General features: G+C 35.8%; 1 protein-coding gene across 3 annotated transcripts in view; it reads right to left on the minus strand.

The window, feature by feature from the left end:
* mast4 (microtubule associated serine/threonine kinase family member 4) overlaps positions 1–11,790 on the minus strand; it is a 199,723-nt gene extending 187,933 nt beyond the window's left edge. For all 3 annotated transcript variants that reach the window (XM_088911334.1, XM_088911333.1, XM_088911341.1), the window contains exon 1: positions 11,338–11,790. In XM_088911334.1, the coding sequence (XP_088767460.1) occupies positions 11,338–11,616 (279 nt within the window). In that variant the 5' untranslated portion in view covers positions 11,617–11,790. The remainder of the gene's footprint in view (positions 1–11,337) is intronic.
* Positions 11,791–16,217: the final 4,427 nt, after the last annotated feature.

The following is a 16,217-nucleotide window of genomic DNA, read 5'->3' on the forward strand; positions in this document are numbered from 1 at the left end:
TTACTAAATATTGTAGAAAACACTTTCAAGTTTCCAAATTTGCCTACTTACACAATGAAGAAGGAATTCAGGAAAACCTCATTTAATACTGATTATCTGAGTTGTCAGATTTTACTGTTTAGTTGAGATTTGAAGCACATCCATTCCTTCAGTATAAATTTGTAATAAGTATAATACACAATGTTTTTCAACAACCAATAGAAATGCTTTGTACAGTAAAAGAAAACAAGCCCCATTTGGTTGTATGCAAATTATATATGAAAATGATAGACAAAACATTTTTTTGCATGTGTGGAAGTTTCAATACTGCTTACCTGAGCTAACAATTAAACAAACTCAGTCCACACTGTGGAGAGACTCTGGCTCTTGATTCAGATTTTTCTACTCATTTAAGGATTTTCAGTTGCTATAGAGCACACACAGATAATTACAAACATTTTCTACCTTTTACCAATTTTTGGAAAAAATGATTCACAAAATATTTACATGCAACATCAACAATTTTTTTGCATTCGATAGATGAATACAGAAAATACTTCAACACCACAATTATATTGTTTCCCTTGTTGTAAATACATATTTCATTTGTACTGCTGCATAGCATTATTATGAACAGCAAATAGATCAACAGTCATACCTGTTGGAATTTATCAATTTCAAAACACATAGCCCGTGAAATCCCATTAAGTATCATGATATAGCCAAAACTGAATATCCCTTTTAGGATCTTGGGTGAAGCACCACATAATCTAGTCCATTTTCATTCAACTATTGTCCAATGCTTTCAAGGTGTCTGAGTGAGACCTTTAAACCAGAACCAGGGTAAGACATTAATACAGTTTCTGCCTCGTACAATTCCACCCATCACTCCACATTCTTACCTTATAGCCTTCAGAAGAAGCACAGCCAGGACTTGCAATGTTCCTGAGCAGTGCCATACCTGGTTTCAGATGGCCTCCTCTGGCTTAAAATAAGGCCAAGAAACCACAATTCACAGCAAGAAGCAGGAAAAGAATTTTAAAAAAATCATGGCATGACCACCCTGGCAGTAAGAAGAGACTTAAATGGATTTAAGATAATCTCCTTAACAAATAAGCCACTGAGTGACCCCGGACATCCCTTTTGGGAAGCCCTGCTCTATCAAAATACAATGCGAGCTATTTAAGAATGTTCTAATGCTACACTCTTATCCTTTATTAATATTTTAAATGGGTAGGTTTTGCAGATACAAAAGGCCGAGGGTTTTTACCCTCTTTTTTTCATGCTCATTAATTTCAAACATTTACAGTAAAACATAAAAAAGATTCAAGATCACCAATGCTTCAATAAATGTCTCATGTCTCATTTTATAACTCTGATGCTTTCTTGCCTTTAACTATGCGAAACCATTTTTAGATTTTGGGAACTGAAGTTTTACATCCACTTAAAAAATTATGTAAAAATAAAACGCATATACAATAAAAGGCAGTGTACAGAGACGACAGTAAATGTTCTACACTGAACACAAAGCTTTACATATCAGCCTTAAAGTTTCAATTCACATATGGTAAACTGTACATTACATTAATATATTAGTACATACAGCAGATCTGCTTTTCCATTAAGTGTTTCAGGATGTCCTCAAATAAATTAACGTGGCTTAACATAATAAAATGCAAAACACTGACAAGAAAAGCATTACAAAAGATTGACAGACATTTATTTCTGTATATTTTAATCTATTTATACAAAATGCATCATAGTGAGGTTAAGAGGTACTGCAAAAATGCCAACTATTGTGAACAGTATTTCACAATAGAAGAAAGTCCTTAATGTGATTTATCAAAAAAATCTCTGGAAAAAAAACTTTACAAAAGCATTAAATATTTCAGCCATCTATCAACTTTCAGCTACACACAATGTAATTTAAAGCTCTCTGAACAGAATTCCATGATAACATGCTGTGTATGTGTACAGTGCAGTTTCTCCAGAAAATCTACGTCAGTTATCAACTCTAGAGGGGTAAAAAAATCCCAAATGAACATACCACAATCTAATTAAAGAAGACACTAAATGAGTTCATTTTGTGCTACAGTTTAATATCTATCTTGAAAATGGAAATGGACTAGATCTCATAATATTAGGCAAGCAGGGCATATTAGGATTAGGAAGCATGTTACTATGCGCAGCTATCATGCTGTAGGTAGCCACTTCAAATTAAGATGACTGGTGTACAAATGAACTGCACACTAGGTGAAATGTCACATAAAATTCAGTATTCACAGACCAATGAGAAAATACTGTGTATTGGATACAAGCTGAAAATAGAATAACAAAGATGCATTAGAACTGTACTCCAGTGAATAACATGGGTAAATGTTGAGTTACATTTGTGAGGTCTTATTTTTCAACGGCATTTTGAACTTCTATAACAGAATACACACAAATATAAGGTACTGTATAAATGAGTGGACGTGAAATATATATATACATAAAAAGGGGGTTGGTCACTCTTACAATTCATTATGTTGAGAAGATATTTTTAAGTTCATTTGCAAATTTAAAAACCACATTTTTAACTAACAAACAAATCCAGCCACTTGCATGCAATAATTGAAATCTTCCGTTTTGATTGCAGTGATACTTTTACTTTAACCATTTGTTCCTTTATCACAAAATCAACTTTATTTAATCAGTACGTACAAACAAATGGAATTAATATTAGATTTCAAAATGGCTGGTTTCCTGTGATAAATGTCCTGTAGGTACTTGGGTTCTTTGAAGACTTTATTGATAAGCTGCAGTACCGTAATTTTATTCTAGTGCAATTAAATCCTTTTCAACCAGTTCCATAATCAAATATCTTTTCTACAGAATGCTAGAACACCTTCCATTTTGGTTTTGTATTGAATCATTAAAAAGTAGATTTATCAAAGAAGAAAATTATACAAAATTGGGGGTAAAAATGAATGATTTTGCAGTTTCTGAACTCCAAAATTACACTATCACAAAATAAGTTTTTTGATTTCTGACATTTCACAGAAATGTATTAATCAGAAACAAAATACCAGACTCCCGTCTTTACATTCACAGACATCTGCAATTTTCTGTATAATTTAAAAATCAATTCATGCTCATTATTTCATTGTTCCACTTTCTTTTGTAATATCTTGTGAATACAGGTAATTCTGCTTGAGCTGAGAGTGGTAAAATTACACAAAAAGAAAACCTTCATCCACACAAAATTTCTTTATAAATCATCTTGTAACAGCCATAGAATAACATAATACCGAACGCATAAACTTGCATACAAAGTTTCTGACCATGATAAGACCATTAAAGCTTTTTCCAGATGGAGTCAAAATTTATCAGCATATTTTATATACTATAATAGCATTAAGGTTGTGCCAGGATATCACAAAATAAATAAAAGTACCTTTTAATATAGTATTTCTTATCACATTAGAAAAGAAAAAGCCTTTAAATACTGTTTCTTCTGACTGGTGTAATACAGTATGTAAGTGACAGTTTCACTTTTAAATATAGTACCATTTTTAAACACTTTGCTTAAAACAATCAGAAATTACTATAAACTATGGATGTCTTTATATTTTGTGACTGTCTTTGCCAGGAATTTATAGCTGTAAGCAACTGTAGCTAACAATTTATGTATACATAATGGCTATAGTCAAGCAGTAGAATTCAGCATTATAGCCACGTCCCAGCACTGAGATTAGGCAGGATTGAAAAAGTCAATAGTCTCACACTGGGAAAATACGTGAAGTCGGTGATAAGAAAAAATATACATGGATATACACCCATCCATCCATTTCTATCCTTTATATCCTGTAAAGGGTCACAGGGGGCATCGGAGCCAAACCCAGCAAGCAATGGGTGCAAGGCAGTATACATCCTGGATGGGCCAGGTATATACCAATCTACCTTTAAAACCTCCAGCTTTTGAGTGATGAATTGGATTTGTGAGTAATGCTGCACAATCTGCTTAAGACATGTCTTTTTTAAACTTTAATATGTTACATGACCAATAGATTATATATGGTAACAATGTCTTGTCACACCAAGTGTTCAAAAAAAAATTAGAAAGATTACGATACAAAAAATTGGCAAGTTTTGCACTATGATAAACCAAAATCATGCATCTGTTCTTAGATTACCCTTTGGTTATTTTATAATTCGGGTTTAACTTAGTTTTAAACTTAGTTTAACTGAGACCATTTAGTTAAGACAAACTGTCTTCATCTATACATGTTGGGAACACTTGGCTACTGGTATAACTAAAATAATAGACTTTAAAACAATAGATACCATGTCAACAGTGTGCAATGTAATAGTAATACTTCATCTAGAATCCTATCTACTGTTGCTGTTACAGTGCAACAAAACCCATTCTGTTTTTGTAAATTGCTGCTCTGGAATCAATCCAGAGAAGAGCACTCAGATAAGTTGTGGGCCTCAAATGAATGTCCTGCTCTGACAGGATAAAGGAACTCAACCTTTTTAGTCTTGAACAGAGAAGACTGTGTGGGGATCTACTTCATGTATTCAAAACAAAGTCAACCATATGGTAGGTAGGTATATCCCTTTTCAGGCCATAAAGGCCCATGGGGGAATGGGGGCAAGGGCACCATTTTTCTTGACCATCCAATACTGAAGGTGAAGGTGGAGGTGATGTGGTCAGCATCACACCCCGGCCGGCCTATTACCCCCGGAAGGATTAACCCCCAGAACTCATTTGGAAAGCAGGCTGAGGGGACCTGGAAGCCGTCTGGAAGTAATTAGAGCAAGCTACATCGCTTACCCCTACCTGGGATTGAACCCGGGACCTTCCAGTCAGGAGCTAGACGCCCTTGCCGTCTGAGCTACCACAGCTCCAAAGTCAACCATATGGGCTTCTTCAAAACCAACAGTGAAACATACAGTTAACCAGAGAACACAAGAAGTAACTACATGGAAGTGCATTTGAAGCTGAAAACAGGAAGAGGGTTGTGAAAATATGGAATAAACTGCTCAACCATATTTTACTAAAACCCTGGCTTCCTTTATGAATTGCCTTCATGAGATTCTTAGATTTTCAACTACTGAAAAAAGAGATAGCAGGGCCATATAAACCGTTCTTAAGTTCTTGCTTTTTGCAGGCTTTCATTCTGAAAGCACATTTCTATTACTTCATTTGTAAAAGTTCACACCAGACACAGGCAAATTGTAATCAGATAAGTCAAAAACTAAGTAAATTGGTTCAATGTAGCAACTGGACCTTTAAACACCTACAAAAAAAGCTGAGCACACCATCAAGGACGCAACTAAATAGTACCATCTGAATAACTCTCATAAACAGTGCATGATAAGAAAGGCTTACAGCCTAGGAGTCAAAGGCTTTTGACAGTTGCTACTATAAAATGAATTTCATTAAACTTTTTAAAACATATAATTGTAGTTAAGATACAGTAAAGATACAGTCTGAAGAGTCTACAGCATGAGAAATACTGAAACTAAATTCTCCACAATACTTCCAATTGCAAATCTTGACATAGCCCAACTAGATCTCACAGTAAATTAGCCTAGGATATAGGAAAGAAAATGATATGCACAAACCAAGTCTCTCAAAATGAAATTCCACAAAGGCCCCTAAGAAAGACTTTATTTAATTTTTTTAGAAACGAACAATATGAGGGGGCAGACATTCGTCAGGTCACAGCAGAAAGATAAGGAAAACCGTGTCCTTTAAACCCAAGGGTGAAATGGTGGCTTTGGTGTACTGGTGGCTAATAAGACCATCTGCACTCAAGAAAGAATGCAAAACCAGAGGCCCATCAGTAGCTAAATGAAAATGAAATGACCTGTGTCCAGTTCTGCTACCGAGTCTGCAATAGTGCCCCAGTTAACCTTCACAACAGGCCTTAGAATTTTAAACACTGTAATTTAATCAAATCTCTTAATCTTCTTTGTTTTCCAAAGACAAATATACTGGTATCGTTAGCCTGTCTGTATATAACAAAGCTGGAGACCAGAAATATATCTTTTTTGCTCTTCTTGGAACTCTTTTTAAGGCTATATTTGTTGCGATTTGGTAACCAAAACTGAAAAGAAAATTCTAAAAGAGATCTTTGTAGTGCTTTGTAGCAGTTGGGCATAACTTCCCCTAGTAGTTCAAGTAGGTAGCTGCGTCAGCATGCGTAGGCTGCAAAGGAACAAGTAAAGGTTTATTCCATGCTGAAAAGAGAAGAAAGAAAACACAACGTTTCGGCTGTGGAGCCTCACACCTAAAGATCGCTCCACAGCCGAAACGTTGCGTTTTCTTTCTTCTCTTTTCAGCATGGAATAAACCTTTACTTGTTCCATAACTTCCCCTATACTCTTATTCAACACATTTAGTGCTCTATACCCAAACATATCGCTGGCTTCTGTATTGCTTCCCAACATTGTCCCAATGAGGACATAAAAAGAATTTATATAAACACCCAGGTTTCTTTCATGCATAAATTACTGCTGCTCAGAATTAGACATACAGTATTTATTGCATGTTCCTGCTACCCATGTGGACCACATTGCATTTATCAATGTTAAATTTCATTTGCCCAGAATCACTCCAAACCATGGTTTTGTTTATGCCTTGTTGTAGTTCCCTAGTGCTTGGCATTCACACTACCCAATTTTGCCATCATCTACACATTTAACTAGTTTAACTATACCAAACAAACTGATATGAGTAATCAGAAAAAGTAACAGGGGTAAAATGGATCCCTGAGACACACCACTGATGATATCAGCCCAAATATGAATTTCCAATTCACTCACCATCTCTCAATCCATGTGCATACATTACCCCACTGCTTTCCCATTAAAAATTAACCTTTTATGATGGATTAAATTAAACACTTTATGGAAAGCTAAACAAAGTATGTCATAATGTACTGTAAACATTAGTTATCAGCTGCCCTTATTGTTCCTTCATTTTTGTCAATAACAATTCTAGTGAACTTCTACTTTAGCTCTACCATAAGTACCAAAATTAAGACTGATTGGTCCACAAATTCAATGACCAAAAAGTAATGAAAGCTTTCCTGTAGTGTGAACTTACTACAGATAGCTTTCCTTGACAAATACATTACTACTAATTAATTTATTTATTTTGCACCGTTGTCTGTTGAAGCCTGTTCACAAGGAATTGTTTTCCACATCTGTCAATAGCAAACCTATAATGATGCTGACAACTAGCGGAATTCAGTTTATTCGAGGAAAACCAGTGATAACCAGCCTATTTTACTTGGTTTCGGTGTAATTTAATGGTTGTTTGTCCATTGTTTTGTTTTTCTGTGCTTTATTAAATTACACATTTGAGCTGCATCACCAGAAAACACATGAAGAACTACATTCATAGTACAGTATGGGTAAAGCCATATATCATAGATATTACCACCTTTGAGCTAGAAGGAGTTCAGAAAGCTATCAGTCCCATCACATTGCATCATGCTTCCTGGGTAACTCAGGCTGCTTGGTGGCTTAATGAGTTGTCAAAATGCAATACTGATCAACCTGAACTCTTCACAGTACTTTAATGTGTTTGAGGTAGAATTAAAGGGCACTAAAGGTCAGATTAAACAGTCAAGTCCACATTTGAGAAAGGAATGATTTATGGTGTTCAGAAAACACTGTATTAACAATCACCCAAATTCATGTTTTCAGCTATCAATTTATTTACTCCTCTTAATCTCACATCACATGTTCCAAAGTACAGGTAATAAGACACGAAAAGAACAATGTGCACTTAAAAAAAATGTTTTCTTATCAGACCAAAACAATCACTGCTTTGGACTCCATGTAAAGTATAATATTGTATACAATACCTTGACCTTTACAGACTTGAGTAAAAATCTATAAAAACTATAAGCTTGAGCTTTAGCTATGTCAAGGGTTTTTTTTTTTCCATTGATTCATTCATTGAAATAATACTTGGAACCTTCTTTTGTTACCACCATCTGTGCTGTATGCAATCTGAACTGACGTCAGTGTATCTGGTAACAAGAATAACGAAAGGAAATAAAGATATAGTAATTTAGGTCAGCAAAGCAAGCAAGTCGGTAGCAATGTTACAAACACTCCTGTAGTCAGTACAGTTACATCCAACAACCTGCAGAGGTACAAGAGCCTGGAAAGTCTGTAACATCATTAAGTAAAGGCAAAATAGATATAATTTATAATACAGTCAAATGTGATAAAATCGGGGATATGTACAGGCAGAACTGTGGAAGATTTCTTTCTTTATTTGATATATTTCCAACATACTGCCACGCTCACAAAGTGGATACTTGATCCTTTAGCTACTGTATTAGCAACTAAACAAGCTAGTTCTACAGTAGCTATGGCCTGATTGTAACAGCTCTTATGCTCTTATGTTCAAAGAGTCAGTCAATGGCTCACCTTGAGTAGGCTGTACAGTAAAAGTTGACCATAACTTCATATTTGTACAGTATATACTGAGGCAGTAGTGCCATGTATCAGAAACACGTTTGCTCGTTATTTTTTGCAACAATTTTATCATCACTTCTTTTGCCTCTAATCTTAATCTCAAGTTTTATGATCAGATTTAAAGTTTAAACCTGCAACTGTACGGGACATAGAGGATAACGCATGGCCCCTTTGACAGCTCTCGATAGATTCATTACTCTAAGTGCAAATGTCAATGATTCAAATCTCTGGTAAAAAATTCAACTGTAGTAGGCTACTAATCTTGGCTTAGAAATAACAGAATGATGTTCCGATTTTCTCTTTTAAGAAAATGTTTCACTTAACAGCCACCTGGTAGGATCAAGAAGAGAACCCATAGAATGTGATGCATCTTCAAGAGGCTTAATATCTGTGCCACTCACAGTACAATGATATACAATAGAGTACAGGGTCAGAAGAGGTTGTGACTAGACCTCATTAGCTTCTACCTTCCCACTCTCAAGGGTGGCAGTAGAGGATAAAGCTGGAGTCATGCAATCCAAAATGTGAAGAGAAAAAACAAAACATTTATATTTGCATTTTAAAGCCAACACCATACCTTTTTTGAAGTATTTCCAAAAAAACAACTTTGAAATTCAGAGGCTATTCCAAATAATGTACAAAATACTAATTGGAGAACCAAAGCTTATCTCTAGAGCAAATTCTAATGGTACTAAAGATCTCCCAAAAAATAACCCTAAGAAGCCTAATGAAACATAAGTTTATAAAATATACATTATGTCAACTCCAATAAAACGTTTTCTGCCAATTACATCTGCACTTCCTTTTGAAACTTTTGAATAAAAAAGAAACCCAGCTTTTCATTTAAATGGGTTTTAATATTCAAAAGCAATTTATCAGATGTAGTAAAGCAAAGAATAAGAACTGTTTTCTTTGTTTGTGTTTTATGGTAAATTATAATTCTCTATGTTTGAGTAGACCTATATGAAATAGCGCAAACCTGAAAACATGCTTGTGCCAGTTCATGTACAAGATCAGCTCAAGTGTGTATTGATGCCTCTACTTAATTTACTGCATACAACAACACGGGGACATACAAACCTGTTATTAGCAGATCTCCACTATGAACTATTGTTTTCTACAGCTAATTTAAACACCACTCTTTTTAAAGATTCTTCTAATAGAGTATTATAGTGAAAACAGTTCACTAATTGAACAGTCCAAATAGTTATTCCTTTCCAAAGATTCCTATTTGTTTGTTGTTACAATTTTCTTTTGACATTTGAAAACATAAGATGGGGTGTTCTTTTAATTACTATGACAAAGAGGCCCCACTAAACATAACTTATTCCACAACTGAGCACACTGGAGAAACCATACAAAGAATCTTGGTGAACTGGACTTAGCAAAGGACAAAAGTATTTTTTTCCTTCATGATGAAAATCCATAATCACTGGCAAAATATTCTGGGATTATGCGTATCACAGCAATCTGTCTATAGAGACTTGCATGATAAGAACACAAGAGAAAAGACAGACCCAGTACACCACTTGCTCTTTAAATATCCACTATACAATAACAATGCTGACTTTTGTGGTTAATATCCCAAAGGACAGAAATTCATCTGTTATGACAGGTGAACATATTCGTGGTTATGGATCACTACTTATACATCACTAAACTGAAGAGGGTCTTCAACAGAAATTTTACTAAACCAAGGTGTTCTACCAATTGAACAAATCAACCACAACAACAAAGTGACAGTTGTTCAGTTCTCAACAATAAAAGTTAAAAAATTACCAAAGATGTCAAATCTGCTAGAATTATCTTTAAATGCTGAATTAAAAGTCAACTTTAATGCTGCTTAAAAGGTATACCTAAGACATCGATAAATTCTGTACTAATAATACTAGACAGCTGGAATTTTTACAATGACATTCATTGTTGATGACTACCCACATTCAGCAATGTTGTTTTAAAACATGCACACAAGCTTACAATTTTTGTAATCAATAAAGAAATACTGAATTTTGTAACTTTTAACCATTCGTTAATCCTAACAGCAATAAACCTTTTCGAAGCGCTACGCTAACACCCCATGTTTCTATAATATTACTTAAGTTCTTCGAATTCATAGAGCAAAAACGGACTTGCAAGTTTCCATAAAATAAGGAAAGCACTTCGAAAGCACAATTAACAGTTGAAAAAGCTGCTTTGTTGTAATCTTGCACATACTGCCATGATTTACAGTATAGTCATCATGTTTTAGTGCGGGTATAGGCGATAGCAATTCTCTAACACTTGCTTAGTGACCTTAGTGATAAGACTATGGAGCTGGCAATGATTGAGCCGTAAGTTACTTAATATCCAATAAACCACAAACATAAAAACACCACTTATCTTGTGTTCCCTAGTAGGAGTGGTGTTTCGCTCAGCTACCTAAATAAGGGGCTCGCTGGTTATTGTCATTAAATATTAGGTATATGAAAAGGGACTTAATTTAAAATTTTCACTTGCAGATAGTAAGCAGCCTAGAACCCCTCAGTTAAACGCTGGAGAAAAGCACCTTTTGTATGCGACAAGAACACCTTCACCACTCCATACACCACCTGGTGATCAGTTATAAATACCCCATCTAATAATGAAAGCGCTATTCCTTAAACACTGCAAGACATTTCACGGACTTTGAAACAGATATTTGTTTGATTCCATTTGTTCTCAGAGTTATTTACTTATTTCACTACAATACAGTATTTGCATTGCTTTAGAAATCACAGCTCACCTGTCTAAGCCCCACCCCACACACCCGAGACGATGCTAGAAAATAGCAATGCACTTCTTTTGCACTGGTTTGTTCGCAATTATAAAATATGCTAATTGAATATAAATTACCATTTCGTCTTCTTCTTCTTCGATGGGATCTTCCTTATTTCCAGAACCCCCGTTTCCCAAGCTCTCCCTCATTTCTCTTTTTTCGCTTTCCTTCTCGGTTCTGGCTTGCGATTCGGTGTCTGAACAAGAGTCGCTACAGCTACTGTTAACATCCTTATCATGTGTAGCATCAGGACAAACATGCTTCATTTCGCCTTCCGAAAGGGTATCCGAGTCCGAAGAGGTCTTGCTTTCATTGCTTTTACCAGTAGCGAACCTAACGCAAACTTTTCCGTCCATTGCTTAAAGAAGTGTCGTACGGCTTGTTAATTCCGAGCAATGCATAGGCAACAGAAAAGTTGTTTTATTGTTTAACTGGGTCCACCCAGATAAGTGTGCAGGCCGTGAAGGTTGCCGATTTCATCTTTCAGCATTTCAGCGAGTATTCCGCGCTCGCAGCAGGTATGTCCAGCTCATAACTTAGTTCAGTCACGGAGCAACACCATCTGATTAACTCTGGTCTGAGCAGCAGTGCCGCAGCTACTATGTTTCAGATCTACTCTTATGAGTCTCCGCCCACGGGACTTGAGCGAGGAATCCTCCGTAGAAACCCACAGGCAGCCTTTACAACAGTCAACGGAACAGGCACGCCAGCGTTAAAAAAGACTACTGTTAAGACTTTCAAACGCTGCTCTTAATTATTTTATCTACCAGTTGAACCGAAAGTTAGAGCAATGTATTAAATAACCTTTAAGCCAAACGTATTCTGAATTAGAAGGTATACTCTCAAGTGAGAACTCTCCACTCTTCAAAGAAATAAACACATGTTCAGTATGGTAAATTCTTCAAATGCTGCAAAAACATCTGTGGCTTTCTGCATTAGTGACTTTTAACCTATCTGAAAATTATCAAATTCTAATACAATAACTATAATAATCACCACTGTCATGAAGCATTACGGCATGCAACATGAATTTGTAGGACTATTCCCAAACCACAATGCTTTCCTCTACAATGCAAGCAACCACTTGTTGATGTACTTGAGGGTAAAACAGTAAAATTAAGGATGATTATTAACCTGCTTTCAATTTGAAATAGCATAATTAACTGATTTTTTTACATTCAGTGTTGATGACATCATAAAACAACCCAACATTTGCACAGGGGCTGTTGCACAGTACAAAATCTTCAGTTAACAACTTAATTGTATGAGTAGCCACACAATTCCCACACTAGCATTTAGTACAGATCTGTTGGAATTAACAGAGCTCCCCAAAACAACATATTTGTTGCAGTATTGGCTGTTCTCTTTTAGCATGTGATACTCATGTGACAGCTTGAAGAAGAAATCAGTGCCATATATATTGAGCCTTGGGATATTTCAAACTGAAGTCTGGAACTAACCAAGCAAGTAAAGGTGTGGTTAGCATGAGCTGTGACCTGTTTATGAGTACATAGCTATAGAGGATATTGATCCTGTTGATCAGTTCAGCAAGTGGGCTTAGCAATGCCCGTGGCCCCTTATGTCTGTGCAGATAGGAAAAAGAGAATTTGCCCCCCAAATAAACATTTTATTAGTGTTGCATCATGCAGATGTAGATTAAATCCCTAACAATAATTCCAACAGCATGGGAATTTCATGTAAAAATTAAATGAAAATTACAAAACAAAGATTATCTCTACACAAAGTAAATCCCTTACAAGCCAATACTTAAATGTCAAAGGATTTAAACCAGCATTACCATTGCATGTGAAATGTTTTGTGAGACAGTTTCTTTTCTTCCAGCCAAAGATTAACCTGGCTTGTTTGCTAATGGTGGAGAACTGGCACTGAATAGTACTTTGCTGGACCAAAAGACACAGAGCAAGAGCAAAAAGAATACTCCCAGTAACACCAAATATGTCTAATGGAAACATGTTCTTAGCCATAATGCATGTTTCTACAGAGCAATTTTGCTCTTTTTGCTCCTTGGTGCTAAAGTTCTAAAGTTATAAAGTTATATTCTGAAGTGATGCTTCCAAATCACTAATGTTTGTTCTGCATTTGATGCTCTCTAAGTTAATGCTGAAGATAAAAGTCCACAAATGTATAGAAATAAAATAAATACAGTTTGTATATTCAGTTTAGATATCTACTGTATATTTTTGGGTGATAGAATGACATTCTGTCCAGGCTGTATCCTGCCTTGAGTCCACTGCTTGCCAGGATAGGCTCCATCTCCCCTGTAACCCTAATTTGGATGAAGCAGTTAGAAAACAGATAGATGAATGTTGTTGTATTGCTTGACTTGCGCCTTTAAAGGTTTGAAACTGCATGCTGAAAGTCAGGAGAGACATCTGTTGCGGAGCTAACAGTTCTAATGATTTTTCCCGTTGAAGTTTTAGCTGGCTGATCAGTTGAACAATTCAGAACATTTTTGTTTGTTTCATGGAAGGGTTGAAATACTAAACATTATTTGAAATGAGGTTATGTAATTGGCGTCCAGTGCTGTTGAACGCATTTTTCGTATTTTGGTGAACAACCTTCACCCTTGGATTCCTGTTAACATGCAAACTAGTTAAATACAGGATCTGTATTAAAACCCATTTTTCATTAATTTCAAGATTTTGGCAATTCCAGTTTTATTTGGAAAATTTTCTCAGATTAGGGGTGGTGCAATTCTATTGTTCACAGAACTAAAGACACTGAAATGTCTATCAAAACCGTCACCAGTTATTTTAGAGAACAATTCCATCACCATTTTTTTTTTGTTATAGCCTTACAACTTGGAATAGCACATTGAGTATTATTCACATCTCAGCTTGTGCTGCAGCTACAACCCATGCAGTGTAGGAAGTGTAGGCAGACTCCTCTGTCCTGTCCACCCTCGAGCCACTCATCTTTGAACACATCACAGGCACTACAGCCCTGTACCAGAGAATCAGTGCCCAATGGAGGAGAGGCACCTACAGTACCTCGCAAGTACCACATGCCTGCAAACCCCCAGGAGGCCACAAGGGGTCACTGTGTCACTGAGAGCAAAAAAAGCTAATTCCCCCATAACTGTAGTAGTGCACAGCCAATTCTGCACTACCACTTGGGGAATCCCAGTCACAATCGGCTACTGATACGACCCAGGCTCAAACCTGTGACCATGGGACCTGCTGTCAGTTCAAAAGGTGCCTTCAAAAGTTGAGTCACTATGTAGGAGACAGGTTTTAAGAAAACTGTAACAGACTCCAGTTTGGACAGCAAAACATTACAGACACAATAAAATAAAACAATATGTAGCAATACAAATTGCAAATTAAGAAATTAATACCAGCCATCAGGTTGTCAGCAGCACTGCTGCAATCGGTGACCAGAAGCAGAATCTGACCTGTGATAGTCAAATCTAAATACAGTGCTAATGAACTGCAGACAATTACAGCAACACAAGGTCTTGCAGCGATGCCAGATCTTTAAAACTGTGTTCTACCCTGCCTGAGCAGCTGCTGATGGCTTGCTACAATGCATTGATGTAATAATCTGTTTGTTTTCTGCACTGATCCCCATAATAAGATCCTTCGACCTTAATAACTCTTTTATTCTCCGATTTTCCTTTTGTAAAAATAACTACTAACAAAAACTGAAGGTGATCTTTAAACATCTGCTAATATAACTGAGGTGCATTACAGAGGACAGACCTTTTTGCAGCACTAAATTCTTGAAAATATTTGAGACTGTGTACAAAAAATCTAAACCACCATCAAATAAGCTCTGCAGAAATTAACTACAATGTTATGGGTGTTATGCTTCACTTGGTACTGTATGTGGTATGAAAACTGTTAGTCTACCCATTTTCCTGTCAGTCTTCTTGTACTGTATGTTGTCCCCTCTTCTCTGTACTCTAAAACTTATTTTCGCCATTTCCTTGTTGCTTAATTTCATGGTTGCTCTACACTGTTGCTCCTGAAAACAACATTTGCCTTATGGTATTTTCATTGAAGACATTGCAAAAAAGGCAATCAGCTACACTAAGCTCACATGATACATTAATAAATTAATAAAAAAACATCAGTTCCATATGATTTTTTATATTATCCATTAACTGCCTAAAGTGTAATGTATAATGCTTTTAATCTCCTTCAAATATATTGCTCAAGCACATTCTTGTATTTATGCATGCTTATGCCATAATAGCCATGTAAGTACAAATCAGAATGAACCTGGCACCCATGAATGATATATGTTATTAAAATCTATTGAGATTAATATTAAGTGGAGCGTTTTAAATAAGCTTGAGGTTTTAGTCGTCATTACATAACGAAATGCAGGCTGGCCCTAAAAATAGCAGGCTGCCAGCTTGTGATGTAATATTTTTCATCAAAAGCAATTGCGAAAGTGGAATTGCGTATAGATGTTTTGTCAAAATGGTTACAAGACCATAATAAATGAAAAATAAAATAAAGAAACAACAAATATATAACTGAAAGCATGATCAAGTCACATTTTAACAATTAGTGTTTATTTTTTGAATGGTTTAAAAATGAAAGGTTTAGTATTTTAAATTATATCATCATTTCATGAAGGTTGCCAATATTATTTGATATCCCAGTTCAGTTGCTCATGCTACACACAGTAGTTCTGCAGGATTGTCTTAACTACCAGTAATTTTCATCAATGAGAAGCCTGTTTAATTCTGTAGCATTGTCACATAGCTCAGGGATCCAGGTGATTATTTTAGTCCATGGCCAAAATGTGTTGTTTTACCTCTCAGACTACTACAGTTGTAGTTGTACTAAAATGCATATCAAAAACCGTCTGGAAACAAAAGTGACAAATTAAGAGAATGCTTAGTTTGGAATCATTGGGAGTACGCAATTGAAAGCAAAAAAAAGTATGACATTAATCAGAGGAGACTAAAACGAATGTGCATGAG

The sequence above is a fragment of the Atractosteus spatula genome, chromosome 3, assembly GCF_055471065.1.
Source record: "Atractosteus spatula isolate fAtrSpa1 chromosome 3, fAtrSpa1.hap1, whole genome shotgun sequence".
Taxonomy (NCBI): Eukaryota; Metazoa; Chordata; class Actinopteri; order Semionotiformes; family Lepisosteidae; genus Atractosteus; species Atractosteus spatula.